Source organism: Amblyomma americanum, chromosome 2 (assembly GCF_052857255.1).
Source record: "Amblyomma americanum isolate KBUSLIRL-KWMA chromosome 2, ASM5285725v1, whole genome shotgun sequence".
Taxonomy (NCBI): domain Eukaryota; kingdom Metazoa; phylum Arthropoda; class Arachnida; order Ixodida; family Ixodidae; genus Amblyomma; species Amblyomma americanum.
Genome location: NC_135498.1, coordinates 26,453,794 through 26,481,593, shown reverse-complemented (window position 1 = coordinate 26,481,593; position 27,800 = coordinate 26,453,794). Strand labels below are relative to the sequence as shown.

The 27,800-nt window shown below is 43.8% G+C and overlaps 2 protein-coding genes and 1 long non-coding RNA gene across 6 annotated transcripts in view; 1 reads left to right on the top strand and 2 right to left on the bottom strand.

Annotated features, from left to right (window-relative positions):
- Positions 1-116: 116 nt before the first annotated feature.
- LOC144120830 (acetyl-coenzyme A transporter 1) lies at positions 117-12,682 on the bottom strand. Of its 4 annotated transcripts, none has more exons than XM_077653585.1 (10): positions 12,569-12,682; positions 9,773-10,046; positions 8,689-8,993; positions 7,760-7,914; positions 6,285-6,487; positions 5,375-5,559; positions 4,818-4,938; positions 2,712-2,933; positions 1,408-1,576; positions 117-530 (listed from the first exon to the last, which is right to left on the bottom strand). In XM_077653585.1, exons 2-9 carry the CDS (start codon positions 10,031-10,033, stop codon positions 1,418-1,420), a joined length of 1,611 nt encoding a protein of 536 aa, XP_077509711.1. In that variant the 5' UTR covers positions 10,034-10,046; positions 12,569-12,682; the 3' UTR covers positions 117-530; positions 1,408-1,417. The 4 variants fall into 4 exon arrangements, with proteins under 4 accessions (XP_077509711.1, XP_077509712.1, XP_077509709.1 ...); XM_077653586.1 differs by having other exon boundaries at positions 117-523; positions 12,569-12,667; XM_077653583.1 differs by lacking the exon at positions 12,569-12,682 and adding an exon at positions 11,957-12,086.
- Positions 12,683-12,842: 160 nt separating this feature from the next.
- The window catches only part of aPKC (protein kinase C iota type), a 49,212-nt gene continuing 34,254 nt past the window's right edge, over positions 12,843-27,800 (top strand). The window contains exons 1-7 of the mRNA XM_077653581.1: positions 12,843-13,155; positions 18,520-18,641; positions 20,868-20,957; positions 21,091-21,141; positions 22,457-22,542; positions 23,739-23,870; positions 25,155-25,266. Of these exons, the coding sequence (XP_077509707.1) occupies positions 13,106-13,155; positions 18,520-18,641; positions 20,868-20,957; positions 21,091-21,141; positions 22,457-22,542; positions 23,739-23,870; positions 25,155-25,266 (643 nt within the window). The 5' untranslated portion in view covers positions 12,843-13,105. The remainder of the gene's footprint in view (positions 13,156-18,519; positions 18,642-20,867; positions 20,958-21,090; positions 21,142-22,456; positions 22,543-23,738; positions 23,871-25,154; positions 25,267-27,800) is intronic.
- LOC144120828 (uncharacterized) lies at positions 18,453-22,508 on the bottom strand. The gene is made up of 3 exons (XR_013312488.1): positions 22,371-22,508; positions 20,141-20,244; positions 18,453-18,588 (listed from the first exon to the last, which is right to left on the bottom strand). It is a non-coding gene; the product is annotated as an uncharacterized LOC144120828 (long non-coding RNA).

Sequence of the window (27,800 nt, the reverse complement as noted above, 5' to 3'; positions counted from 1 at the left end):
CTCGTCCGGAGTATACAAGGCAAGGATGTGCAAGAACATTGCACTAAACCTTAACCTGAGGCAGGCTTGTTGTTTTCATTCATTTGACACTAAGAAATATTGCCAATTTAGGATGGTTTTAGTAATGCAAACACATCTTTTAATGCATTGCAAATTCTCTGCAAAGTCCCAGTTGCCACTACTAAAGCTAGGAAAGCCATGTAATGCACAAAATGCTTTCTCATAACAAAGAACAAACAAATATAGCTGCAGCACATTCAGTTCCACGATGCACTGCTACAGTAGTCTCAAAGGAAAGTGCAAGCATGTTTGTACAGGGCACAGTTTTAAGGTTTGTAACAGATGCATTCGTGAATGTTGGAATGTATTTTAACAAAATGAATGTACAATGTTTCAAATGCCTAGAAATCTAAAACATGGCCTGTTATGATGCAAGCTTTGCACAAGACATGAGTGGTGAAGATGTGGCAGCCAGCTTGTATGTTTCCTGTGGAGTTCCTGTTGTCGTCGTTCATGGTAGCACCTGGCACCTGCAAAAGAACAAAAATCTGGCTAATATGTCTTCAGACAGTATAAGAATTCAGGACACCAAATTCTAGGTTGCTTGCTTTTTCTCTTTCCAATGACTTGCAGGACATTGGTACACATGGACTACCGCATGGGATTTACCTATGCCTGGTAAACAATTTATTATTCATTTTCTTGTGTTTCAACAGCCGACCGATGACTATGACATAAAAGTTGAGTTCGACACAAAGAAAGCAAAAAAAAAAATTGCGATATAATCACTACTTCACGTTTTAATTCACTATAGTTCTTGTGTCAGCCAGTCCCAAGAGCAGGAATAACAATATATGAACAAGCAGCCATAATATTGCAGTTTCTTTATGCCTTGCGTGATCTGAACTGAGTTTTGATGTCGTAGCCATCACTAGGCTATTGAAACTGAAACACAAGAAAAGAAATTCCATTGTAAATTATTAGCCGGGTGCAAGCAAATTCCACATGGCAATTTATTTTTGCTAATGTCTTGCGCATCATTGCAAAGCAGCAATACAAACAACCAAGGATTGGCGTCTGTACTCTTGTCTATTGCATTCTCTGTGTGCTTCACAGCTTTCAGACCAACTGGCTTAGCACAGCAGACTTTTATTGCTTGACCAAACCACCAGCATGAATTGGCCGTTTCCACAGATGATTTCTCTAGGCGAAGCTTTGAACGAAATTCCAACAAGTTTCAGAGCAGTTCGAAGAAAATTACCATTTAAGAGAGCTGAAAGCATTCGGCACCCATAAGCATGGTTAAATAGCCTGTGTGGCATAACGTGGCACAGAGAAAGCCAACACTACCCTGTGAAAAAGCAGACGCCAGATCAAGCTGGATGGTGCATTCTTATACGAACATACCTCAGTACAGTCAAGTGCACTTCCAAGCTGATTGTGGCAGAGATTGCAGCCAGTGCGCCCGCCGCCGGGCGTACAGAAGCCACAGGAAACCAAGCAGAATGCAGAGCACCATCTCAATGTTGTAGCCGTCTATGGAGGTCTTGCAGGTGCCCCCTTGACTGGTGCATGTCTGCGAGAAACGCCCATAGAACTCTTTATTTTGGCTTCAAGCATGACTTGCCGTAAGGCATAAGCAGACAGAAATAGGGGACAAGAGGGGTTTGAGAGAATAAATACAAAAGAAATCAGTCCCTCAAGCAAAGAAAGGCTTCAGGAAATATAAACCTGGATGTAAAGAACGTAGCGGCACCCTCATTGAAGCGCGTGTATTTGAGAACTCTATGCAGCAAAGTTGTTGCGGTGGTCGACCTTAATAAATTGAATTACACCAAATATCTGTTAGCTACTGCTGCATTACTTTAAATTTCGCCAAACCACGTTAAAGTTTCATGACGATAAAACACGAACTGACATGAGAAAAACCTCTACGACCTCAACGATTGACTGCAGTTGACATAATATGCCGTGCTGTCACGCATCAGAAGCGGGACAGCGGAGAGGGCTGGTGACACAAGGTGAAGACTCAGTTTCCTGGGGCAATGGTGATGGGCTAACATGAGAGCAGGAACATGTGGGAAGAAGCAGGTGCCTCCTCGGCCGTTCTGGTGCAACCACACACGCTCTCCTCTAGCCCAGCATGCGGTGTTTGCAGCTCCCCCACTCGTTGCGGCGTTGTGTGAGCCGCTGCGGAGACGCGAACACGAACTGTTTCTCCATGCTATGACTTAGAGTACCATATTCAAGGTGATTAAGCCTACATTTCCTATTTTGGTTTCCATTCTACATTGTCCTTTTGAGTCTTCATGCGAAAACTGCATATAACGAAAAATTGCGGATTTTTCTATTTCGTTATATATCCAGATTTAACTGATAGCTGTTTTTTTATTTTGGGTCGGAAATCTGTAAAAAATTAAACTGTTCAGTTGGTTTCAAGGTTTCAATCAAAAATCTGGCTTTATATATATATATATACATACAGACATTATATATATAAAGGGCGCAAAAGTACTTCATATATGCTGTGAGGCATGTGCCACACATGAATTGGCGATCTTATGTAGAGTCTGTTATGAAGACTGCCTTTTACAAGAGACGACGGCACTTGGGTTGCACCGTTCGCTGAGATTGCATTCCTCATCTTGTCCAGTGCCGAAAAGAAAATTGTGCGCAAACTGCTGCTGGTTAATCACAGGCATGAAACTCACCTCCAGGTCTTCCTTGGAGGAGCACAAAGGCCAGCCTTGTGATGCACCGACACAGCTTTTGAAGGTTAGGCTGTCCACCATCCAGAGCGCAGTGGTCGCAGGCCAGTTGCCACCCAGGTTGCATATCGTGTTGAGCAGTGTCATGTAGGTTCCCCCTATCGCGGGGTCACTCACCCTCGCAAAGAACGCCATCAGGGATACAAAGATGCAGTACACCGTAACCTGTGAAATACAATCACACAATTACGTGCTATTCGTATACTCAACAGCACACCAAGCCACACGCCCACAAAGGTATATACATATGTGGTTTAATGTCCTGAAGCAACATAAGGGCTATGAGGGATGCCTTAGTGAAGGGCTTCGGATTAATTTTGAGCACCTGGTGAGCTTTAACGTGTGCCGACATCACAATGCACATAAGCATTTTCACATTTCACCCCCATCGAAATGGGATCGCCGCAGCTGGGATTTGATCCTGCGACCTTGGGATCAGCAGCGAGATGCCACAGCCACTGAGCTACCATGGCAGATCCTAAACCCACATAGATTAGGCATAATGAAGTCAAGTAAGGGCTGGTCAGTTACTCAACATGAAGTTTAAAGTAATGCGAAAATTACAAATAAACACAAAAAGAACAGGCCTTGTGCTGCCGATGCAGAATTATAGATGACTGCCTCATTATTGTTGAAAGCTTAGCGAATATTTTAGTAGAAGGTGCAATTCCTGTTAATGGTAAACCAAAAGCAGTGCAAGGCCTGTAATTTCTGTTTCTTTGTTGCCATCATAATTTTTGCATACCTTTAAATTTCATGGTGTCATGTGAAGTGGAGTCGACCTATTTTGGCAAGCTTGCAAGTGCAGACTTTAATCGCGATATGCACCCGCTACTATGGCTTGGTGGCTATGGCGTTCGGCTGCTGAGCCAAGAATGCGGGGATCAAATCTCACCTGCAGTAGTACCCACATTTCTAAGGAGGTGAGATGTATTTTTAGCTTTTCAAAAGTTTTTCGTATGGTTTTTGTCAGCGTTTAAAAACTTACTTTCTGGAGAATGCATATAAGGTGTTTTTTGCTGTAATTTGCCTATGATTTGTACGACCCTTTGCTTATCTGGTTTCACAGGCCGGTCCTTCGTTTCGTTTTCTAGGCTTCCTATTATCCTATACACGATTTTAGTTTCGACAGGTGGATGCCACCATGTTCGTTCTACCCGAACGCCGCTTACCGCTGATGCTATCAGGGACTGATAATTTGCAGCCCATGAGCTGCAGACTAAGCAGCGCGTGTTCTTGAAGTGCGATCTGCTCGTTTCACTCCTGCCAAGCTTAGAAATTGTATTACAAGAGTATCAGCCGGTAGCATTAAAGATATCTATTTCCACGCATTAAAACTATTTCCTTGTTACTTTTCTCCGTATGCATTCACTTTTCAGTCGTGAAGGGTGCTGGTTGTTTCATTAATGCTTGATGCAAGTGTACCACACTTTGTGATATACAGTTAACTTGCACATGAATTTGTCTAAATATTACAATGCGTTTATGCGCAACTATACTTCCCCCCAAAAAAATTTGGTACATAGGCTGCATAGATGCAGCTTTTTGCAAAGTCTGCAGACTTGTGAGTCTGTTATATGCATTAGCATCCAGACACGCATATAACTTTTATGGCATCTTTCTTGTCATAAAAACCTGCCTCAACTTGCGTTTTGCTCAGGTAATGCTGGCATTATCAAAATAAAGTCGGTGCACAAGTTGCATCACTGCAAAGGACACACTAACAATGACACTGGGGGGGAAAACTGTGATTTATACAATATAAAACATCATCCTTGTTTTAAACAGCAGTATTTAACAGTCAAAGTTGCGTGCAGTAACATGGAGTTGTTGTGCAGCTAGTTCTTAGTGCTGATGAGCTGTGCACATGAGATTATACACCAGGGCCTGCGAAGCCACCTATGAACCCTAAACAACGAATTTTTATGGTCACTAGCATTTTCTTCAGCCAAGCTTGAGTTCAATTCAAGGATGGAACAGGCTTGCAAGATGCTTAATCTTAAAAACACAGTATGGCCGCTCCAGCTAATGCCATCGCGAAAGCCTTACCTGGTGCACAGCGTAGACAAGAACAATGACTGCATAGTAGTAGAATGGGAATGTGCCATCAGGATTCTTGACGAGGTATGTCCACTTGAGAACGAGCATAAACACCAGGCCAAGTAACAGCCTGCAAGAGCCACAGGGTGTTGCCTTATTAAAATGAACCACCTGGTGAAGACACCTTTCCTAGAAGGTCACTTTTACGCAAGCCCTGAAGCACATTACAGCCACATGGTTGCATTCCTGGAGTACTGCTAAGGATAGTAGCACGTCAGAGCTACTATATCTTTGTAAGCAACCAAAACTGTTCAAATACTAATCTGACTACTCTTTTCTTTTTTTTTCCAGCATCTATAATAGCCTACTTGTTGCAACTTTCTTCACTTGTTCTACCTCCACCCTCCCTACTACTCTTTTTCCAGTAAGCTGATGAAGCAAAGACACCATTAGACTAAGTGAGTAAAGACACACCCCTAGTAAGATTTAGCATAACAAAAAATAAAAGCTTTCCATACGCCTCTCAAACGCAGTACTGCAGACACATGTTGCATTCTGCAGCGTACCTGGGCGCATAGGCCTTGAGAAAGATGTCCAGAGGGCTGCGGCCGGCCGTGTGCTTGCTTATGATGAGCGGCAGCAGAATCTGTATGGGCACCATGGGGATCGCCAGCAGGGCCAAGTTCTCCCGGTGCACGCCGGCCTCGAGGAGCTTTAATCCCGTCACGCTGTCAGCTGCTGCAAACCCCACCTGCAGGAAAATGAGGTGACCCCAACATCCTTTTGAATTTCACCGTCATTAGCAAGCATTACAAGCAAGCAGGTGGTATGGGAAATAGCAGCACATTCAACCTCTTCAGGTTACTGATGTCAGAAAATGGCGGTTCTGGTCATTTATTAGGCAGTGCTGCTCCTTTGCACCCATTCAACCTCTAACCTCTCCTCTAGCCATCTTTTTTGCTGGATATGCGGCAGAATTTCTTAAAGACTCTTCCAATACGCACTTCAATTTTTTTTTTTTTTTCCCTCAAAGAAAAGAGTGAAATTATCCAGCATGCTGCAGCATTTTGGTCAGTCATGGCTACATCTTCCATGTTCGCACTTTATGGAATCGACTGATGTGAGTTCACCAATCGTGCAGACAATTTTAGTGATGCGGACAATTATGTCCCTTTGTCAAAGGACACACTGACGTCTCTCCAGCGAAGCTGAAGGCTGCAGAAAGGACAGTGTTTAACTGTGAGACATGCAGCAAATATTTTGGCATCCATCAAAAAACATTTTTTTTGTGTGCTTTTATTCAGATTAGTCGGACTGTCATTGAGGGACCAAAAAAATTAACAGGCATGGCGCAAGCAAATAGTAATGGTGTTACTTCTCAATATTTGAAAATAGATGACAATAAAAGACTACTATCAAACAACTATTACTGCATAAGAATAGCTTATATAAGTGAGAAATGAATGCCTCACTCACCTTGCATGTCAGCAAAAAGACACACAAGATCTGGACACTGGGAAGGTGGAAGATGCGCAAAGCCATCTTGTACGTCTGGGCGACACCCAAATCGGGGTGGCCGTCAGTGACATCTTCCGCAGCACTGGCGTCTCGCTCGTGCTTGAGCAGGGCAACCAGGGTGGTTGTCACCATGAACACGATGCCCCAAAAATACAGGAACCCTGCAGCCGAAACGCAACCACAGAGATGCAACGTGGTGCCCCAGAAATGCTGCTGCAAATAGACGTAAATACATTTGGTAAAATATAAGGTCGTAGCTACTGAACTAGAATTTGCTGTCTGTGCCACATGCGAAGCAAAAGAAAATAACTTTTTTTATCACACCATGCGGAGAAAATGTCGGCAGTAGCTGCTTGGTTGTAGTGCACACGCTAACTTGGTCGTGTTGATGATTCCATGAACTGATTTCCTAGAACTGAAGGTTGGACAAGTTGGTAGGGAATAGTAGGTCTGAAAAGTTTGGAAAACCAGCTCCGCTCTCCTTTATTTCAAACTGTAACAAGAAATCTGGTCTACCAAGAATGCTTGAAGTAGATTAATACATTCAATTACCCACTACATGTTCACATTTTCTTCCACTGTTAACCTATTGTGAATGCCTCTTATTATATTCATAGTATCAGTTTATTGCACGTGTGGCAATACAGTAATCCTGTTATTCAAAAACTGTTGTAATTTACAATTTCTGGGATATAAATCAACACTGTACTTTCATCACTGCCTAGAATTTCACATTTCCTTGGTTTCGTTTGGTTGGTTTGTTGGGTTTTTGTTGCGCATCGGTGGCTTAAGGCTGCACCAAATACAGGGTTTATAAAATGTCTGTAGTGCTAAACGACTGAAAGTTTAGGAAAGCTATTCTTTCTGTATTTTCTCCTAAAAGTAAGCTAGGGTGAAGGGTATTGGATGCAAAATGGCATGAAATGCTTTTATCTTTGTTTCTGAAGTCCTGTGCATGAAAAAAGAGTGTTGTTTACCGCAAGCTCGTCTCTGCATGCTTTGCAAGGGGTTTGTCTTGTTTCACGAGTATGAAGCAGTATGTAAGATGTGTGTGTCCAATGCGAACTGCGTAAGATCACTTCTGCAAAATGTTCTCGGTGCCGACGTGACTTCCATTATTCAAAAAGAATTTCACGAGACAGAATTTGCTGTGTACTGCCATAACCCACACAGCCTGCAATTTACTTTTCAGTTTACTTTGTAATAACCTCAAGCATTCTCTCTGAAGCATATTACTCAAATGTATGTTTGCAAGCTTGTCCAGCATGATTAAAAACATTCTTTGCAAATAAAGGCAGTACTTTTCAAACAGAGGCACGTGCACATTAGCATGTACATGGATGAAAAAGCTGCCATGATCTGTCTATGCAAGCGAAAGCTCCTACTTACATGCCCCACAAGGCGGACAGATATAGTAGCAGAATGCCTCTTACCATCAAGGGTGACGATGCCATCCTTGTGAGGAGCAGACCTGAGGTAGCGGTTGCAAAAGTCAGCCGACTCAAGGGCCAAGAAGACGACATTGCCCAAGAAGTAGCCGGCCGTTTGCCCCACTGAGTTACACGTAGAAGCATAGCCAACGTGCCTCCTGCGAAAGCAGAACAGAAGAGCCATTTGTAGTGTTGCATACCTTTCTATGTAAAGGATGGAGAATATTGCCCAGCAAAAGCATTTGAAAACTCTCTACACAAGAATTACACAAAAACCTTGCATGCTGCTGCCACATTCACATATGAAGTTAAGTGCTTCACAACAGCTGTTTTTTTTAATAAAGGGCTTAGCTTGAAGCCGCTAAGCATAAATAGCACACAGGAATAAACCACACGAGTTTTTGATAGCATTTTTAAGTGAACGTATCAGGCACCTACTCTTTCGGCAATATTAGTGCGAGGGGGGGGGTTCATGCCTAAACTGCAACTGTTTGCATTCTTGCTGGAACTTACCTGCAATTATTTCTACGCAAAGCATGCTACCCCTAAGGAAATGCAATTGTAAATGCATGAATCAGTCATGAAAAAAACGCAGTGCTTCAAAGATAACAGAAAGAAGAGGTTGACGCAGGCACTAGATCTGTGTCTTCCTCGAAATCCTGCTCTTTTTCCATGCCTTTGTCTCCTCACATTTTGCTCTTTCATCCATGTTGCTATACCAACCCACATAAGTGGTTTCTGTGATGCAGTATAAAGCAGCAGCACAACAGGAAAACAGAGAATTTTATTATGTTGCTTTAGTTGGGCTCTGAAATGTCAACACAGGAATAGTGCCAAATGAGATGAATCTCTTTACAGCACAGGAGCATGGCTGGAAAATTGACTGCACCTGTAAACACACCGCTGCTTAAAAATGCTCTGTTTTCACCCACCTCGAGAGCATTGTAAGAGCCCAGCCATCCACAGCGATGTCCTGAGTAGCTGCCAGGAAGTTGAGGGCAAAAAAGATGACTGTCAGCACCAGGATGCTTGGTTCTGTTGTGCTGCCTTCTTCGTCACCAAGTAGGCCCCGCACGTGCGATGACAGCCAGAAAAAGGACAGGCCAATGGCATACTGTGTGGGCACCAGCCATGACTTGCGCCGCCCAAAGCGGTTGGAGTAAAGAGAGTCGACGATGGGTGCCCACAGAAGCTTCACACTGAAGGGCCACGAGACAAAGCTGAACAGGGCTTGTTCCTGCATGACAACAGAAGAGCGATGATTTTCAAAAGGGTATTGTAACACAATGTTTTGGTGCCCAGGTGTCTCAGCAGCTAAAGCGTAATGCACTTGTACACCTCAAAGCAACATTTCAGCTGTGAGGCATGCTGTAGCAAAGGACTTCTAGTTAATTCCGAACACCTGGCATTCTTCACCTTACAAGCTAGAACATCGCAGTGCACAGGTGTCTCTGCACTTTGCTTCCCTTGAGACACCCCCATGGTTAAAATGTCGGGTATTAGATGATGCCCTGCACTGTGCATCAGTTACTGCCTGGCTAAAATTGAAGTGCAACTAGTCAAAGCAATCATACACGAAAACCTACAGAGCAGAGTGACACTGAGCAAGTATGTATGACTTGTACACAGTAAAAAAATGATGACAGGCAACACCACATCACGTGTTACATTCTGTAGGATGTATTCAAGGTCACGTGATCATCAGCTATGGTGGGCCACCTATCTGCAAGAGCTATGGCCCTTATGGTATGAAGAACCGCAGTGGGGAATATGTTTCCACCGCAACATCCTTAAGACACAGAACCAATGTCCCACATAATTTTAAGCATGAAACGCTTAGAGAGAGAGTGTTGAAAGTTTCGATAAACAAATTTATAATGCAAATGTGTTTGACAGCTCTAAATTCCCCTACTTTTTCAGTTTTATTTGAGTCCCAGTCTTTTTTTCTACTGCCTCTTTCTTTAACATTCTTACAACACCACTGATAGGCATTCTTTCTCTGAATAAATTTCTCACCTTGTAGCTGACGTGCCTGTTCTGGAGCAGCAGTGGTACAGCTGAACCGAGACCCAAGGGGATGCCCTGCAGCACGTACAGGAACAACAAGAGCGCAATACTGCGCCACTCCTCACGCACACCTCCCAGCTGTCTTTTGTCGTGAGGATGGCCATCCCCGGACGATCGGCCATCCTCGAGCAGCGGATTCTTGTCTCGGGCCACAGTGCTGTCTTCAGAGGAGCCTTGGTGTCCAGAGAAAGGACGCTTGCGAGCCTCCATGTTACTCTGCAGGCTTCCAAGGCAAAGCACGGAGAAAGAGCGCTTATTCAGCCAGCCAGTCATGATCACTTGGCAAATGATTCTCTAGCACTCTGTTACTTACACTGGGCATTTCTTGATGGGCCTATAAACCTTAAAATAATGTGTCTCCCTTCTTTCAAGAATGCAAAATATGCTAATGTAGCTAAAAACAGGGTTTTGTTATAAAAGGAGATGGTATGAACATCAAGCGTCTGTACATACGCTTTTCGGCACTACTATAGTGATGATGACTTTGACACCAGCAAATTTTTTATTTTTTGGTCCTCCTTCTGGTGAATTGTTCCTTTAGAAAAACGAGATCTAAAGTGTAATAGAACGTTTCTTAAAGGGTTTTTTTTAGTGGTGTTTGAATAATAGAGGGCAAGGTACAAAGAAGGATTGAAAGGGCAAAGTAACTAAATAAATAAAGGGTCACAATGATGCTATATACCAATGGACCATTAATAGTCATTCAGTGAAACTGTCCTTGGTGCCATGAATTCCGACAGCTCTGCCACGCAATGCCGATGAATTTGTTCAGTGGCAAGAATTTTGGCTAAACGATGGCTTTTCTCACCAAATAAAGCTGAGCAACAGCAACAACTGCGATGGTCCCCATTACTTGAGTACATTGAAGAAATTAATTAATTGGGAGTTAATTTATAGTCCTTCAAGCACGCTCATAAGGATATGTTACTGAAATGTTCCGGGGCCACACGATCACCTGATTGGTAGTGAAAAACAATGCGGTCTGCATGTTCGATTATTAAAACTAGCGAGGAAGTGAGAGCCGTACGAGCATGAGTGCACATGCCACAATCTAGAAGAGCAGAAAAAGATGTCTTTTATGACATGTAAGGACCGATTCACAGAATGGCTATTTTCTGCAACACAGCAAGATCAATTGTTGAGCAAGCATTGGGCTTTGCTTCTTTTGTGAAAAACGGGGCACACAGGTTGAAAGCTCGACAACAAACGACGTGTGCAGCACACAAGTGCACTATTATGAGTGAGGTGAAGTGACACGTAGCACTAGCAGGATGGCACGAAAAGAACATTTAATTGTTCAGCCTCAGCATTTCAAGTCCACTGGCCTGCATGCACCTCTGTGCTTTGACGAGCATGGACAGCACAAATCGACACATGCCGGCAACACAGCAACGAGATGAGAATAAAAGAATGAAAGGACTTGCATCTGCTTTGCACTCAGTGCACGAAATACTTGTTCTACTGAAGCAACATAGGGTTCTGATAAGCAAAACAATGTAACACATTCAAGATATCAGCAAACGTTTTTTGACAGAGCAAGACATTTAATGTATATAGCCAGCAGAAAAGGTCCACTTGTGAGCATATTGACAGCTTCTCGGAGCGGTATTTATCAGCTGTGAACTTCATTTAACCAGAGATAATTGTTTATAGATTTCATACATCGCTTGTGTTTTTAAGCTGTGCTCCTTTCACCAGGCTTTGCCGCTCTCCTGGAAGGTTATTCATAGCTTGTGTTTGCTTCAATAAAATATTTTTTTATCCTGTGTGCGTCCTTTTCATTACTGTGCTTCGACCCGACGCGCGGTTCAGAAGCACGAATCATTATCAACTCTTTCAGGTTTCAATGCATTTTCTTGGAACCCTGTGCGAGCGCTCGATCCTGCACATTTATGCATCGATCGCGACTGGTTTCAAAATAAAACAAGAGACAAACAGTTGAACGGTGAGGAGTTAAAAGCAGGCGTGCGTGTCTTCGTCAGAACAAAACGTCTGGTCCCTTTGCGAACCCCCGGCAGGTTAAAATGTTTTTTTTTTTTTTCAGTACATGTTTTGCGGCCGTAACGTGTCATCGACTGCTTCACATACATCGAAGCTCGTCGAAGAAATCGGATCGATACAAGTGCGGCGTACCGTCTGGAAGCAGGAGGCATTTGTATGCGTTGAGTTGTCGTCTGAAACGCCCTCGCGACATTTGGCGTAACAGGTGCATCAGCACATATGCTCCGATATCCCGGTCGATTCCTTCAAACACAGCCGTGCTTAAAAACCGACGGCACCGAGATGAAAATCAATTGATACACTGTACAAAACATACATCGTGCACTGGTTCGAGTGGGAAAAAAAAAAACAACAGGAAAACGTTATCAAAACCGCCAACGTGCGACATAAATGAATGGATGAAAGTGGCAGGTGCGCTTAATTCTGCAACGGTCGTTCGGGCATACGAACGAAACCGAAGTAACTTTTTTATATATGCTGCGTGCGAATTGCAAGACAGCAAATGATGTGAAGCCGTAACAACCTCCAGTCAAGAGGAGCGCAGAAACAGTGAATGAGCGCTGCTTTTCAGTGTCCACTGATGAATAGACGTCATGTTTACTCCAGATGAGCCATGGTAAATACTCTGCTTGCTACCACGTTGTCGAATGTAGATTTCGGGAGCATAACAACGCTCTACAACTCTGTTTTAAACACTCGCGCAGCCCATAAGAACGTAAATTCTCCCGAAGTGGTGCTTCTCACCTCGAATCTGCAGTTATCCGGTGTCATCCATTTATTCGTTGTGAGGAATGATTGCAGCAGACGATCCCGACTTACACATACGTGTCCCTCTGAATTTAGGCTTCACCATTAAGCAGCGCTACATTTCAGTGAATTTAAAACTTTAAAAAGTGTTAATAATTTGCAACTATAAACAATTGCATACAAAATTTATTTGCTTTATAATATTTTGACGTTGCAATTTTATTATAACAAAAAAAGTGAATACATAGACTCAACATTTCCGCTTCCGTTTGTGGCACAACCCAGCATGGCGGCAGTGGAATTTCTACTTTGACTCATTGGGATGTTTGTGTAGAAGTTGGGCGCGCTGCAGGTGTTAATATGTCCGAGCGGTTGAGGACTGTGAAATCAACGTCGCGGACGCGCTGTCTGCGACACTTCTAGCCCCTTTAGTTCGCGAAAACCGCGATCCTATGAGCCGTCGCTGCGCGCCTCACCCGCAAGTTGACCACGGGCATCAATCTGCTTCTCTGAGTAATTAATTCGGCCTCCAAGATGACTGACGGCGAAGGCAACGAAATTCGTGTCAAGACGGCCTACAACGGGTGAGAATGACTTGTAAAATCAGTTCGCGTGCTACTGCTTTCTAGTAACTTCGCCAAGCTTGTCCTTCCCTGAAGCGGTGTATCTCTGTATCCCCCCCTTCTCTGATGACCGTTGACACAAGCAATCTCGACACTGGATATGCAGTGAAGCTTTCCCATGTGTTATTATCGCGTACCAATGCTTCTGCCTGAGCAGTATGGTTTTCTCGCCCCCCTGGTGGCCCTGAGAACCGTGCGCGATTATCACCCACCCGCTCGGAAAGGAAGACGCGCTCCGTGCGGGACTCAATCGAAGCGCGCCTGTCACTTTGCCTGTTTGCTTTGGTCGGGCTCCTGTCACGCTAGGCAGGACTCCGACTTAATTCGCTCCTTTTGGGCCGCTACTGCTGCGAGCAGAACACGCTTACGGTGCCAAGATGTTTCGCACTTCCTCGGATGACGCTGTTGATCGTCGCATTTCCTCCCCCTTAACCTGGCCCGGTTCGCACGGTAATTAAGACAGGCTGACCTCGAAAGTGTCGCGACAGAGGAGGAGACGGTCCGCGACGTTGTTGCAGGCCAAAATCAATCGCACCTTTCGACAGGCTCCTTGTAACGTCACTCAGTAGCGGCGCGCCTGTGGCTTTTTTTTCTTTTCTCACAGCTCCCATGCCGCACGCAACCTACGGTGTCTGGTCGGCAGGTTTATCGGTAGTTGGCGAAAGTCGCCGCTTTTTTTTTTTTTTTTTCATCTTGGCGCAGCGAGTTCCTTTGCGTGCGTGCGATGGATGTTTCCGCAGCCAGTCTGTACGGCTGCTTGCTTGCGTGACGTGACGGCCCGTGCGGTGCGAGCCTCGCGCAGCACTGCCCGTCCCTTTTTTTTTTTCTCGTCTGTTTCTTTTCGACGCGGCGTGTTTGTGAAATGGAATTCGTTCCGGTCACGGCCCCAACCGTTGTTCATTGTGCCGTAGCCGCGTCCGTCGCGCAGCTGGCTGGCTCTCTCGCCGCGCTGCTGCCCGTGGCAGCCGCCGCCGCGTTACGCCCGTAGCGCGCTCGGCTCGTAACGGTGTTTCTTGGTGCACTGGACAAGGCGCTTCTCTTGCCCCCGTAGCGCTCCGCGTAACGCCGCCGCTCCTCTCGAGTCATTTCCTCCCCCGCTTCTATGATGTAAGGTTTTTTTTTTAATTTTTCTTCCGGCCTACACATTCCGACAGAGCTCGGCGAGAGGAACGCCCCTGTGAAAGACTCGTCTGCGAGCGAGAAAGAAACGGATAACTTGGCTTCTCCATCGTGGAGCACGCGCGCTGAGACGCTCCTCTCATTCTTCCCGGCCCTCCTCCGCTTCCTTTTCCCTTCCCTATCTTTATTTATTTTTATGAAGGCGCAGTGAAACAAGTTCGGCTATCGAACAGGTCTGGGCGCTGACTACGCCCTTTGCGCTTTTTGCGTGGGCGGCGCATGAATAATCCCCTCGTGCGCTGTGTTATCGGCCGTGTAAGCCGGGCCGAAAGATCGCCTTTCTGGCGTCACAGTTTTATTGGAACGAGTGGAGTTGTTCTTTCCTACTTTCTTTTTTTCGACTTTCGCCAGCGAAGCACCAGCCTTATCTGGTTGGAAAGAGCCATTGTGGACTCAAGCTCCTGTGCAGGAACCCAAACCTTAATTAAATAAAGTGCCTTTTTTCAGCACAATAGCACAAGTGCCTTTTTTGTTTTGCTGTATTTCAAAACTTGTGTCACTTTCGAACGTTAAATACTGCATACTCACTCTACTATACAAAATCTTGCATTTTGAAAAACTGGCATAACTAACCACAATGAAAGTTGCACATGTGTAAGTCGGAAACACGTACACCTTGTGTTGGGCTGCAGTTGTTATGGCTCTAGTGTAGGCATGGGATCAGGCAATAGTGAGCACATTTTCATTGGATCTGTTCTGAAAATTCTTCTCTTTTAGTGTATGATTGTTTCAAATTGGCCTGTATGACAGCTGAGGCTTCCACCGAATCGAATGCTTTCTCATAATCAGTGAAACCTTCACTTTGATCTCTTTGAAAGGATCCTAGTGGCTTCCACAGTTGATAACCGTTTAGTATCATCAGTACTTTAATTCATAAGAAAGGAGACGCAACCGATCAGCTTACTGTCCATTGCCTGCAAGGTATTTACTAAGGTAATAGCTCATAAGGTTAGGGCAACCTTAGACTTTAGTCAACCAAATGATCAGGCAGGCTTTCGTAAAGGATATTCAACAATAGATCATATTCCCGCTATCAATCAGGTGATAGAAAAATGCGCAAAATATAACCAACCCTTATATATAGCTTTCACTGATTATGAGAAAGCATTCGATTCGGTGGAAGCCTCAGCTGTCATACAGGCATTGCGGAATCAGGGTGTAGAACAGCCTTATGTCAAAATACTGGAAGCTATACAAAGGAACTGTACTGCTACCATAGTCCTCCATAAAGTCAGCAATAAAATTCCAATAGGGAAGGGCATCAGACTAGGAGACACGATCTCGCCAATGCTATTCACCGCCTGTTTACAGGAGGTATTCCGCGGCATGAATTGGGAATAGTTGGGGATAAGAGTTAATGGAGAATACGTAAATTATCTGCGATTCGCTGACGACATTGCCTTGCTGAGTCACTCAGGAGATGAATTGCAAAGCATGATCAATGATTTAGACAGGCAGAGCAGAACGGTGGGTCTAAAAATTAACCTGCAGAAAACCAAAGTAAAATTCAACTGTCTAGCAAGGGAACAGCAGTTCACAATTGCCAGTGAGGTGCTGGAAGTCGTAAAGGAATACATCTACTTAGGGCAGGTAGTGAAAGCTGATCCGGATCATGAGAGGGAAATAACTAGAAGGATAGGAATGGGGTGGAGTGCATATGGCAGGTTCTCTCGGTCATGAATAGCAGTTTACCAATATCCCTCACGAGAAAAGTACAACAGCTGTATCTTACCGGTACTCACCTACGGAGCAGAAACGTGGAGGCTAACGAAAAGGGTTCAGCTTAAGAACAACGCAGCAAGCCATTGAAAGAAAAATGATAGGTGTAACATTAAGAAACCAGAAGTGGGCAGAGTGGGTGAAGGAACAAACACGGGTTAATGACATCCTAGTCGAGATCAAGAAGAAGAAATGGGCCTTGGGCAAGGCATGTGATGCGAAGGCAAGATGATCGCCGGTCCTTAAGGGTAACGGAGTGGATTCCAAGAGAAGGCAAGCGTAGCAGGGGTTGGCAGAAGGTTAGGTGAGCGGATGAGATTAAGAAGTTTGCAGGCATAGGGTGGGCGCAGCTGGCAAAGGACAGGGTTAATTGGAGAGACGTGGGAGAGGCCTTTGCCCTGCATTGGGTGTAGTCAGTCTGCTGCTGTTGCTGCTGGTGATTACTCACAGCTGCCACATTTGGAGAGTGATCAGAGACTGTCTACTGTGGCCAATGTTCAAACGTGTGCTTCAGTGCTCTTTCAGCTAACTTAAGTTTGTAGGTTCTCTTAGTGTTTCAGTCTTTCCTGCCTTGTTTGCATTGCTTCATTTGTTCTCAGCACTTTTGTTGGCCTTTTATTGTTGTTTGTGATGTGTGCTTGAATTAATGAGGATTGGTTTTTATTTGTTTGCTTTCTTTCCTTGGTACATGAAATGAAGTGTTTTGGCATGCAAAAAAAAATTACAGCGGCTCACTCTTAGATTACAACGAGAGGTCAGCGCTAGTTGGTTCGCGAAATGATTACCACAGTTATGGCGCCACGCATGACTGACACTGCCCATAAGCAAACACAAATAGCCGTGGTAGATTCATGGCTGAGGAGACTGCATTATGACCTAGGTCAGGGCCTCCAGTACGAATTCAGTTGCCTAAGTTGGCCTTCGCCGGAGGGTTGACTCCATGGTAGAGTGGCCCTACGGTGGCCCTGGGGTCAAGTCAAATTTATTTTCTCTCCGAGATGAAGAAAGGGGGTGACAGAAAAAAGCTGCACATGCGCAGCTTGACGAAGCCCGTCTCCCTTGAATGCAGTTCAGCAGCATTCAAAAAATATAAAACGAACACTCAATGCGGCAACAAGTATTGTACAGGATATATACATATAGACGGCAATGTCAGAGTTTTATGCATGAGATGCAAAAAGTAAGCAGCTATCAAAACACAATGCACGCGATACTCGGCGTAGTTACTACAATATGTAAGCAAGAAACGACGTTAGCTGTACAATGGCCATGCTTGAGCTTTCAGCTTTGTATATATATGTATATAGTTGTGTATTTTTTTTTCTATGGGATGGAGGATGGGATGGCTACGACACCAACAATGTGAGACTGGAATAACTAGCCGAATACAGCTAGCGCTATAAAAACTGACTATCACAACGCCAGCTTCTGCTACTTATGTCAAATGAGCAGCAGTTCCATGCTGCTCATTTGATGTTTGGAGCATCACCTTGTTCAGCACTTGGTGCGGTATAGTACATGTTTTATGTTTTTTTAGGAGCACCTTCCAGTTTCACTTTTTTAAGCTGTTAATGATGGTAATGGAAAGTCTAAAATTTTCACAAGTGGGGCTGGCACGTAGAGTCCCGCCATCAGCATTTACTTAGCAAAAAAGTGCAGCATCAGCACGTCAAATAAATAAATCAAAGAAAAGAACATAGCTTTTGATTATAGGGTCCAGTTTTCAGTCTCAGTCTACTGTTTCATCCCAAGTAGTGGGCCTAAGGCAAGATTGCATTTCACTACACAGGTGCCATAAAATCAGTCTATTTGCATGTCCTGAGAGTTTCAAAGTTGTCAAGGCATTGAAGTTTGACTTTTTCAAAGGGAAAAGATTCTGGGACCAATAATGTTCTAATTCTTCATGCTATCATGTATGTTCATGGTCTGGTGCCAAATGTGCAGTGCATTTCTTTGCAAAATGTCATTACTCCTGACATGCAACATCTTACAGAAATTTTTTTTTTTTTCAAACGATCTTTTAAAAGCTTCTTGCATGCAACTTGCTGAAATGCATGGCACTGATTTCTGCAGAAATAAAGGTTATAGTTGTCACCTCACCTTTCGCAGAACAGCAGCTATGGGTTGAAATCAGTGCGTGAATAACTAGGAAAATAATTTATCTTATTTACGATTTTCTGTGACTGTTCATCAGCCTCGTTGCATGCCCATACATTCAGCATCTGTAAAAAATTAAGTCATTGAATTAGTGTATGAAAAAATGAGAAATACTGTGTGAAGTGAATCTGAGGTGATGAAGAAATTTGAAACTGAAAAAAAAAGTGCAAAAGAAAATCAGGCTCTCTAGTGCTGAAGTATTTGTTTATTTCTTTTTTTTTTACATAATGGAATGCCTGTTGAGCATTGCTATGTGGACATCTTGTGCAGGGAGATCATGGTGATGTACATAGACCCGGCCATCGCTCTGGAGAAGCTCTGCAAGGAGATGCGTGACATCTGCAAGTTCAATGAGGAGCAGCCGTTCACCATGAAGTGGGTCGACGAGGAAGGTGCGATGAAAATTTTTTATTTGGCATTGAAAATGTTCCATTCAGCAACATCCGGAAACAAGGTGTGTGCATGCATGTGTGCGTGTGTGTGCGTGTGCGCGCGCGCCTGTGTGCGTGCGTGCGAGAGAGAGGGGGCGGGGGAGAGATGACATATTTGTACGACCAACTGACCACGGCATCCAGATCAAGGCTGAGCATCAAGGAAGGCCCAGAACTGTTGCAATGTTCATTGCGGACTGATCTAGGGGCTAAGTTTGTTCTAAACAGTGCAGTTCACGTAAAAATGTTCATTCCGCTTGATTTTTCTTTGTCCTCTGAAATAGGCTCCATTTTCAGATTGCAAGCAATGACAATGTTTAGAGCATATTTCTGGAGTATTATGCTGTTGAGGCTACCAACTTAGCAACTGTTAGGTAGCATGCTTTATATGCGGCATCCCACATTTGCATACGATGTCTGCGTGCATCGAACTCTTGATCGATGTTTCATCATACATCCGTCGGCGTGGAGCAGAAGCACCGGGTCTGCGCAATGCCATTCATTTCTCTATGCTTTCATGGGAACTGTGGGGTCAATGCGCAGTTGGCAGGCACAGTACATGCAGCTGCTGCAGAACCTCTTTCTCGTCTCTGCTAGTTCATGAACTTTCATAAAGAGGCACTGTTTTTTGCATCTGGTTCTTCCCAGAGGTTGGGGACATTTAATGGCAGTTATGGTGAATTTTCCTGACTGTTCTGTGTACTAAAGTTGGTTAGTGTTTATAGATAGGTTTTTGGCAATGACAGGTTTTCTTCTTCAAGTGATGCTCCTACATTTAGCATCAGCTGTCAGGATTTTTTTATTTAAAGGACTGATCAGAAAATTATTTTCTAGATTGCTGAAATAGCCAAAGCCAGCTGCAGGCATATCTTTATTGTGTATTTTTCAATGGAATTCAGTTCCCATCATGTGTGAAGGGTAGGGGCCAGCAAAGCTGTTTCATGTGTGGGTACTTGCATGACTGAACAGATTCTACATTTAGTTAAACTAGCAGGTAGGAAAGGGTAGACACCAAAAAAATATAACTGAAGATATGATCCTACTATTGTTTAAAAAAAAGCAATATTCGACAGCAACAAAGAAGAACTGCAATTTGAAGCTTCAGAAGGATACCATTGATGCCTGTGAGAGAAGGGTTGTCACTCTTGAAAACGAAACATGCACGTCCCTGCCTTGTTTCGTTTTTGTCTTCATTTTTAAACCGCATTGTTCTTCCCACTGTTCCCCCCTCACGTTGTGGCGGTGTTGCGTGACCCGTTTTTTTTTTCTTTCTGCTGCGGGAGAGCCCAGCTGTGGCTTTGTTGTCGCTGCTGGGAGGAATCGGCCCCGCATGTGTGTGTGCACTCCGCTCAGCTTCAGCAACACCTGCTCGGGCCTTGGATTTGAGTTGATTGGTACCAACCACAGCACAGCAGTGACTGTCACAGTTTGTTCTACTGATGTGAAGGCTGCTTGATCACCTGTTTCTTATTAGGCAAGGGTCTTTCCATCCTAGCCCTGCAGCCGGGAGTGTTGCATTAGGCCTGAGCGGAGCATGGGGCTTGACTGAGAGGCACCTTCTTCCCTGCAAGCACAATTGTTTATTTTGTTTTGTTTTGTTTTTCTGTCTGTGGCTTAGATGCGAGTTGTTTCAACTACATGCTGAGGTATTGTCTGGGGAGCACCTTTTTTTTTCTTGACAGTTCATTGGAAAAATGTTCATTCGGAAAGCTGTGCTAGTGCAGTCAGCTTTTGAGTAATACCAAAAATATTTCAAAATTGCTCCAAGGCTTGGGCTGTAAAAACTTCCTGCCTTTTTGCTTTCGTTGGGTTTTGTCTTTCTTGCAGATGCCCTCTTTGCGTTCCTAGCTTTTGAAAGCCCCTTCATTGAGCCCACAGACATTTAATGGCAAAGTTCATTTTATTTGCATTAAATGCTTTGTTGTGATGCAGAGGTTCAGTTGTATTCATTGAAGGACAGGTGAAGACTGCAATTCATGTTTGATCGAACATCGCTAGTTTGTGCACACCTAGGTTGCTTGTAAGTTGTGAGCAAAGGAATTGAAAGTATACCAGTAGTTTTACATCTACAAAAGCAAACACCGAGTGTCTACTGAAATTGTTGTGAGGCCTCACAGGATAGGATGTAAGTGAGATATGGGTGAAACCCTTGACCATCAATGTCAGCCTGTGCACTGCTTTTTGCAGGCGACCCATGCACCATTTCATCTCAGGAGGAACTGAACGAAGCCATCCGCCTGTACGAAGTCAATAAGGACTCGGAGCTCACCATACACGGTTTGTCCGTTGACTTGCACTGACCTGATTTCTTTTTTTCTTGATGCTTGTCTCGTCTCTTCTTTTTTTCAAATTTTTTATGGAGTATTTTTTAAATTTTCTGCATGCTCATTTAATTTTTCTTGTTGCGCAGTTTTTCCTAATGTTCCTGTGGCTCCTGGCATGCCCTGTGCTGGAGAGGATAGTAAGTTCATATTTTCTTTCTTGTTTAGCTTATTTCATTGCATGATGGTGTGTGCAGCCTTTTTATGACCCTATTCTAATAAGCACTTTAGGATTACGTGGATTGCACCATTCTGTTGTTGATAAGCATTGCTGATAAGAACATCCACTGTGTCGACACATAGGTCAACATACGAAAGAAAACAGCTGACTTTGACACCAAGGAAACGGTCTGAAAATGTCTGTTATTTTTCGTTTTGTTTTTTTGGGAAAGTAATTGAATAAAGAATCTAGGTAGGAGTCAGTTTGGCAAACTAGAACAAAAGACACCATGCTGATGATGGGAGCCGAATTCGTCACTTCTGCAGGACACATGCGGTAGTCTACAAACAGAGCTGTGGCAGCCTGCCGTCTCTTATGGAAGTTGAGCTAGCCATTGCTGTAGCTTAGTAGAACACTGCACAAGAATAGAGAAGAGGTTGTGGGTTTCGCTCCTGTAGGTGGCATTTCGCCTTTTCTTCTACTTTCACAAATTATATACCGTCTAAAATGATTGGCATGTAACTGCTTTCCCTGTCTGACAAGGAGAAAAACAGTAGCAAGGTGTATTCCTTTTGTTTATATCCTATTGAGGCCATCATACTCTCAAATAATTGGTGTTCCGGTGGAGGTCAATGGTATGTTGTTTACTATCCCTTTCAGTTGACTATCAACATGAAAACATAGTAACTGTGTCCCCTCCTCTGTCATTCCATCTGTTTTCCTTGGTTTCTAAGGCAGTCAGCTTCTTTGTTGTATCCATTTAATTGTTGCCTCATATTTCCCCGTTCTGAGCTTTTACCACACTGAGGGTGACAGGTCTAGTGTCGGTCGTTTACTTGTTTAACTTCGTAAGTTGCTAGTACTCACTTGGTATGCAGAGTCGTAGCTCCGTGCATAAAGTTTCATTTTTGGTTGCGACTATTTTCCTTGCACATTATTTAGATAAGATAAAAAAAAGTCAGCAAATTAAAAGAAGAGTTACCTTTGGACACAGCTGATATGTGCTACTCTTTTAGGTTCGACCAAGTTCAGGCTTAGTTATCCAGCAAATTTCACATTGTTTCATTTATTTCAACTTTACACTACCTAGCATGTAGACAGAAGGACATTCTAATCTCAGGTCTGTTCTTCAGCACGATTCATTCACATCTTGGCTCAGGCAGGGTTTGACTAAACTCCAATTTGGTATGCATACTGGGAGTCTCTTACCATCTGTTGAGTCCTCCTGACGGCAACAAACTCTGCAGTATAAGCCATGGTGAGTAGTGACATGGTGTTCTCATCTCTCGGTGCAGAGAGCATCTACAGAAGAGGGGCTCGACGGTGGCGAAAGCTGTACCGCGTCAACGGCCACATCTTCCAGGCAAAGCGTTTCAACCGGGTACGACATCACTGCACTGTTAGCCTGCTGCCTACTCCTTGCCGATGTCATCCCTGGGCACTGTCTCCGTATCCCATATAGTAGCAGTTTCCGCGAAAGAAAGATAGCACTGTTTGCTCTTCTCGCCTCTCTCCGTGTTAAAAAGGCGTGCGCAGAGGAAACCGTACCTTGCGGTTGTCACCGGCTCTTGTCTGCCTCTTGAGTGACGTCACTTTCCCCAGTCTCCTCCCCCGTTGGAAGGAAAGCGTTGGTACGAACGGGCTGAGTGGGGTGCTCACTTATCTCGTTCGTGGCTCATTCTGATTAGGCGCAGCTCTGTGACAGTACGCTGCTGGGTGCTAGACTGTCGGGCTTCGCTTCTGTTAGGCATGCGCTATTGTCCTTCTGTGTATGATGCTGCTGATAGAGCTGATAGTGAGTGATAACAGTTTTCTTGCTGGTATTGTTCTGGCCGAAGCTTTCACTTCTAGTTGCTTTCCTAGCTCTTATCTTTTCATTATTAATTAATTCAGAGTTTCTTTAATCATTGTCTCTTAACTTGGCTTTTTTTCCCCTGGCTTTTCAGTCTTTATGTGTCTTCGCAAATGAAGAAAGTTAAATGTTTACATAAAGATTTATTCTTATATAGTCCTTCCTCTAGGGGATAAAAATGTGCTGCCAGTGACTGAGCAATGAAAATTTCATCATGTCGATATATCACCATCTTTGGCACTCTTTTTCTAGCCCTTTGCTGGTCCGTAGTGGTGCTTCGAAACCAGTGAATTGTACTTAGTCGTAACGCTGCACGCTTTTGCAGAGAGAGAAAGGAGGAGCAAGAAAACTGCTGCCTGCCTATTATAAAATGAATAGACATCACAATATACCTTGATTCTAGGATCTGCCTGTCTTTGGCCTTTGGGCACTGCTGAAATACTTTGTGTGAAATTGCATTTTCACCTCGCATGTGCTCTTTGCCCAGTATCTTTTATCACATCTTTTTGATGACATCACAATTTTTGAAGTACTACTGCGCATTTTACGTAACAGCTCTTTTGCCAGTATTTGTTTCTATTTTTTTCTGTTCCTTTCTCTTTTTTCTTTTTTAATAACTTTTTTTTAATGCATGCTGGACCGGTGAGATTCATGTTTATAGCCTTATGACCCAACCTGTGCCGCCCTGACTAATCGCGGTGCCCTGCGTGTTTGTGTCCCTGCAGCGTGCGTTCTGCACCTTCTGCTTGGACCGCATCTGGGGGCTGGGCAGGCAGGGCTTCAAGTGCATCAACTGCAAACTCATGGTGCACAAGAAGTGTCACAAGCTCATCAAGCTGGCTTGCTCGGGACCTCTCGTGAGTCTCCCCCGCTTCTCTGTTCTTCGTGTGCGCACCACAGTCTAAGCAAGATTGAACAAAGAAGGGATTCCTCGGTGTACAAAAAAGGAGGGGGAGGGGAGTCGCTTAGGTTTGGTGGCTCACATTGCATGACAGTGTTTCTAGTCAGAACTATCTCGAATCTGCCATGTTTTGCAAAACACATAAATGATGAACATGAATATGGGAAGAGTTTGTTGGGGCAAGTGTGTAGGAGGCTCCGTGAATAATTGTGTTATATCCAAGTAAGAACATCTGCAGAGGAAAGCAAGCTTGTAAGCAAAGCTGTGTTTCATTGCCGGTGCACACATAACTGCGATTTAAAGTAGGTTTCTTCAGTTTATCATTCAAGAACTGTAGCAGAATTTTTCTCATAGTTATACATTTTCAGCTTTTCCTTAATACAATAGGTATTAGTGGGTGTTGCAGCCATTAAACCTTGTGATCATTAGTTTGCATGTCAAAACCGTAGCTGCTGTGAATGCAATGTTTCTTTGGCTTCAAGTTCTCTGCGCCAACGCAATCAATCCATTCATATTCTTTAGAGCAGTTCGAACTCTGCAATGCTCGCAGTAATCACTAGGCAAGCATGTACTTAGAGGTGAACTCTGTATTGAGCTGTGACGCATGTGACCAGGTGTGTGTAATGATGGTTGGAAAGGCACCAATGGAGATGTAGGTTAGGTCGGACTGTGGATAAATGACCGTGAATAAAGTTTACCGCAGCAACTGCCTCACTCTGGATGGATACCTGAACTGTACCGTGAGTAAAGGGCAGCAGGAGACTGAAAAGGGAGCGGAGAGAACCATACACTGGAGGCATCTGGTGATGCAGAGTACAAGCTTCCAGCAGTGCAGCTGGATGGGAGAGTTTATTTATTTATTTATTTATTTATTTATCAGTACCTCATTGAAGCGGTATTACATGAGGGGGTGGAATTTCAACAGTACATTTCTTCTATGGATGATCTGAATGACAATGAGTTGTAGCAAAACACACGTGGGTGGATGTTTAAAAACGCGTGAAGGTTTAAAAACTAATTAAATGCCAGCCACCAGATGCCACTAGCATGTGAGCAGCTCCAGGCGACTTCAAGCACCCGTGCAACTATCATTGCTTGCCAGAAAGCACGGCTTCCCTTTTCCTGTATTTTTGCTGTACACTCTACTTAGTGTTATCAGCTTCATTTTACGACAGGTGTGAAGCACAGCGTTTTAATTAAAAGCTCAGGTAAAAGGCACCCTCTACAAACTCGTTTTCAGAAAAATGACCAGGACCAGTTTGCTGAGTCGTCTGCTCCCACCACACCGGCGCCAGCAAGGACGAACGACACGACAAATGGCGGAGATGTAAATGGCACAAGTTTGAACAGAGGTGGGCTTTTTTTTTTCTTTGTAATATTCCTATGAAGTTTTTTCCTTTTTATACATAGTATATATACATCGAACACTACTTCGGCGAAAAAGGTTCGTCAAATGAATGAAGTCTTCGCAGCTCTCCAGAATCACCTAGCACCCAAAAATAGTGTTGCCTATATATGGGCCTGAGCCTCAAACGACATGCATACAACTCTTAGTGATGTGCCGCCTGTTGTCCAGTGGGCCCGAAGGTGGATGTACTCATGGGGGCGAGGGGAAGGGTAGTAGGAAGTGGTTTCATTTTGAAGTGCGGCTACCACAGGGTGCATATAAACACATGGGATTTCGTGTGGGAAGCATGGGCCTGAACCAGGGTACAAAATGCAGAATGGCTCAGAAAAAGATGTGGCACTTGGATACTGTTGCATCAAATTGCCTTGCGATGTCAAGAAGCTCTGTGTTTTTGTTATTGAATGACATTTAGGGCTGTGCCGATGGAGATTTTAGGCTATGATTTGGATGTTGACGTTCGGAAATTTTCTTGAAAGTACTTCAGAGTTTGGGAGCTCTGAGAATACATCTTCATATGTTAGGAAAACAAAAGGACTGCTCGCAAAAGGTGGCATGTGTGTGAACTAACAGTGGGAAAAGTGAGAGAACACTGACGCCCTTTCTTTTTGTCCGGAACACCTGCTGTGTGTATGCCTTTATTATCTGCAGACGAAAGAATGAAAGCAGATAAGGGTGCTCATGGTGATAAGGGCTAATTACCAGGCTTTCATCTATGGTGCCACATTTACGCTATTCTACAATGATTCTGATTCTCACGTGCATCGCGTTTTTGCTTTGTAAAAAAGGTAATTTTACCATTGCTGCAGTTTTGTGCCCTAATGCTCTCCTGAGGCTCTCTGGAGCTTCCTTTACTACAAGTCACCAGCTAAGTTCACTTGCTGCGCTGCTCATTGAATTTCAGTTTATTTTTTCCCTGCAGCATGCATACTGGTGGATACAAAATATCTGCTTCTATGGTAACTGTTTAATTGGAACAAAATTTTATATTTAAATATTAAAGAATATTCATTCTGTCTGGCTTGGAAAATTGCTGCCTACGGATTCCTAATGCCAGCTCTGAGTGAGAGCTGCTGAGTTTTCTGTACGCATTACAGAAATGGTGAAGATTAGAGAATCTCATGGCATGCCATTATTTGTGTACCCTTTCATTCGGATTAGGTGTTTATAGTACAGTTGACGACCGAGCTGTCAGCTACGGTGCGTCTGTAATTTCATGTGCTCTTATACATTGGCTTTATGGGCCATGTCGCGGTGTCGCGAAAAAGTCCGAATAATCAAGAGTGTCCGAAAAATCGGGCGTCCGAATTTTCAGTCGTCAACTGCACCATGAAAAAAAGGCTTAGGGATGCTGAAAATTAATTGAAGTTGGCTTATATCAATCAGTTACCATGTTCTGGTTGTTAAGAGACTGCTTTTATAGGAAACAGTGCATTTATACGCTAGAAAAGGGTAAAAATTGAAAATAAAGATATTACCGCGACAGTCCGATTTCACAAGCAAACTGCAGTGACAGGATCTTAGTATAGACACCGAATTTTTGCTTGCATGTTTTCTTCTTTCAAATCATGCACTAGCCATTACCATGCATGGATCACCCCATGGTGCTTCCCTACGACCGGCAAATAGTTTATTATTGAATTTTTTCTTGATGCATTTTCAGTTTCAGCAATCGAGCGACTGGTGTAGCATGTAAGGTGTGGTTAGGTCACATGAGGTGTGAAGAAAACCAAGATATAATCGCTGATATGTAGTTTTAGTTCACTGCATTGCTTAAGCCAGCCTGCTTCACAAGTTGGAATTGCAATGAACGACATATAAATGGTTATATTGCAGTTTCTTTCATGCCTCATGTTACCTCGCGCCTTACAGGTGACAGCTATCGTTCAATTCGTGAAACCAAAACAGCGTGAAAGAAGACATTGAATTATCAGTTATTTAGCAGTCATAGGCAAATACCACATAGTGATCCATGTATATTCTATTGCCTCACGCATCATTACAATGAAGGAAACACGCAACTAAAATTAGGTGTCTGTAGTCCTTTAAATGTTGCATATCACCGAGGCTAGACTGCACTGCCAACCACATCCAGCTGGCGATCATGGAGTCCCTATTGGTCTTGATATCATTGGTGTCATGCGTTTGAATTGAATGGCAGGAAAAGGTAGTCCGTTCTCAATTTCTTATTTTCTCGGCAAAAAGATTCACCTTTTGCTGCTGAACAAAACTTGAGCAGAGCCACAAATGGAGTTATCCTCGGTCTCTCTTTGAGCATAATTAAAGGGTCGCAGAAAAGGGTGTTCGAGTTTGGCTTTAAAATTCTTACACTATGTAGAGTACAGGCCACCGAGCATTCATGCCACATACGGGACCTCAAAAGTGAGCGGAAAATTTACTATACATTTTCAAAAATTTCTGTTTCTGCACCAAAACCTGGCATACAACGTCACGTCTTGCAAGTGACATCAGCAGCCGGGG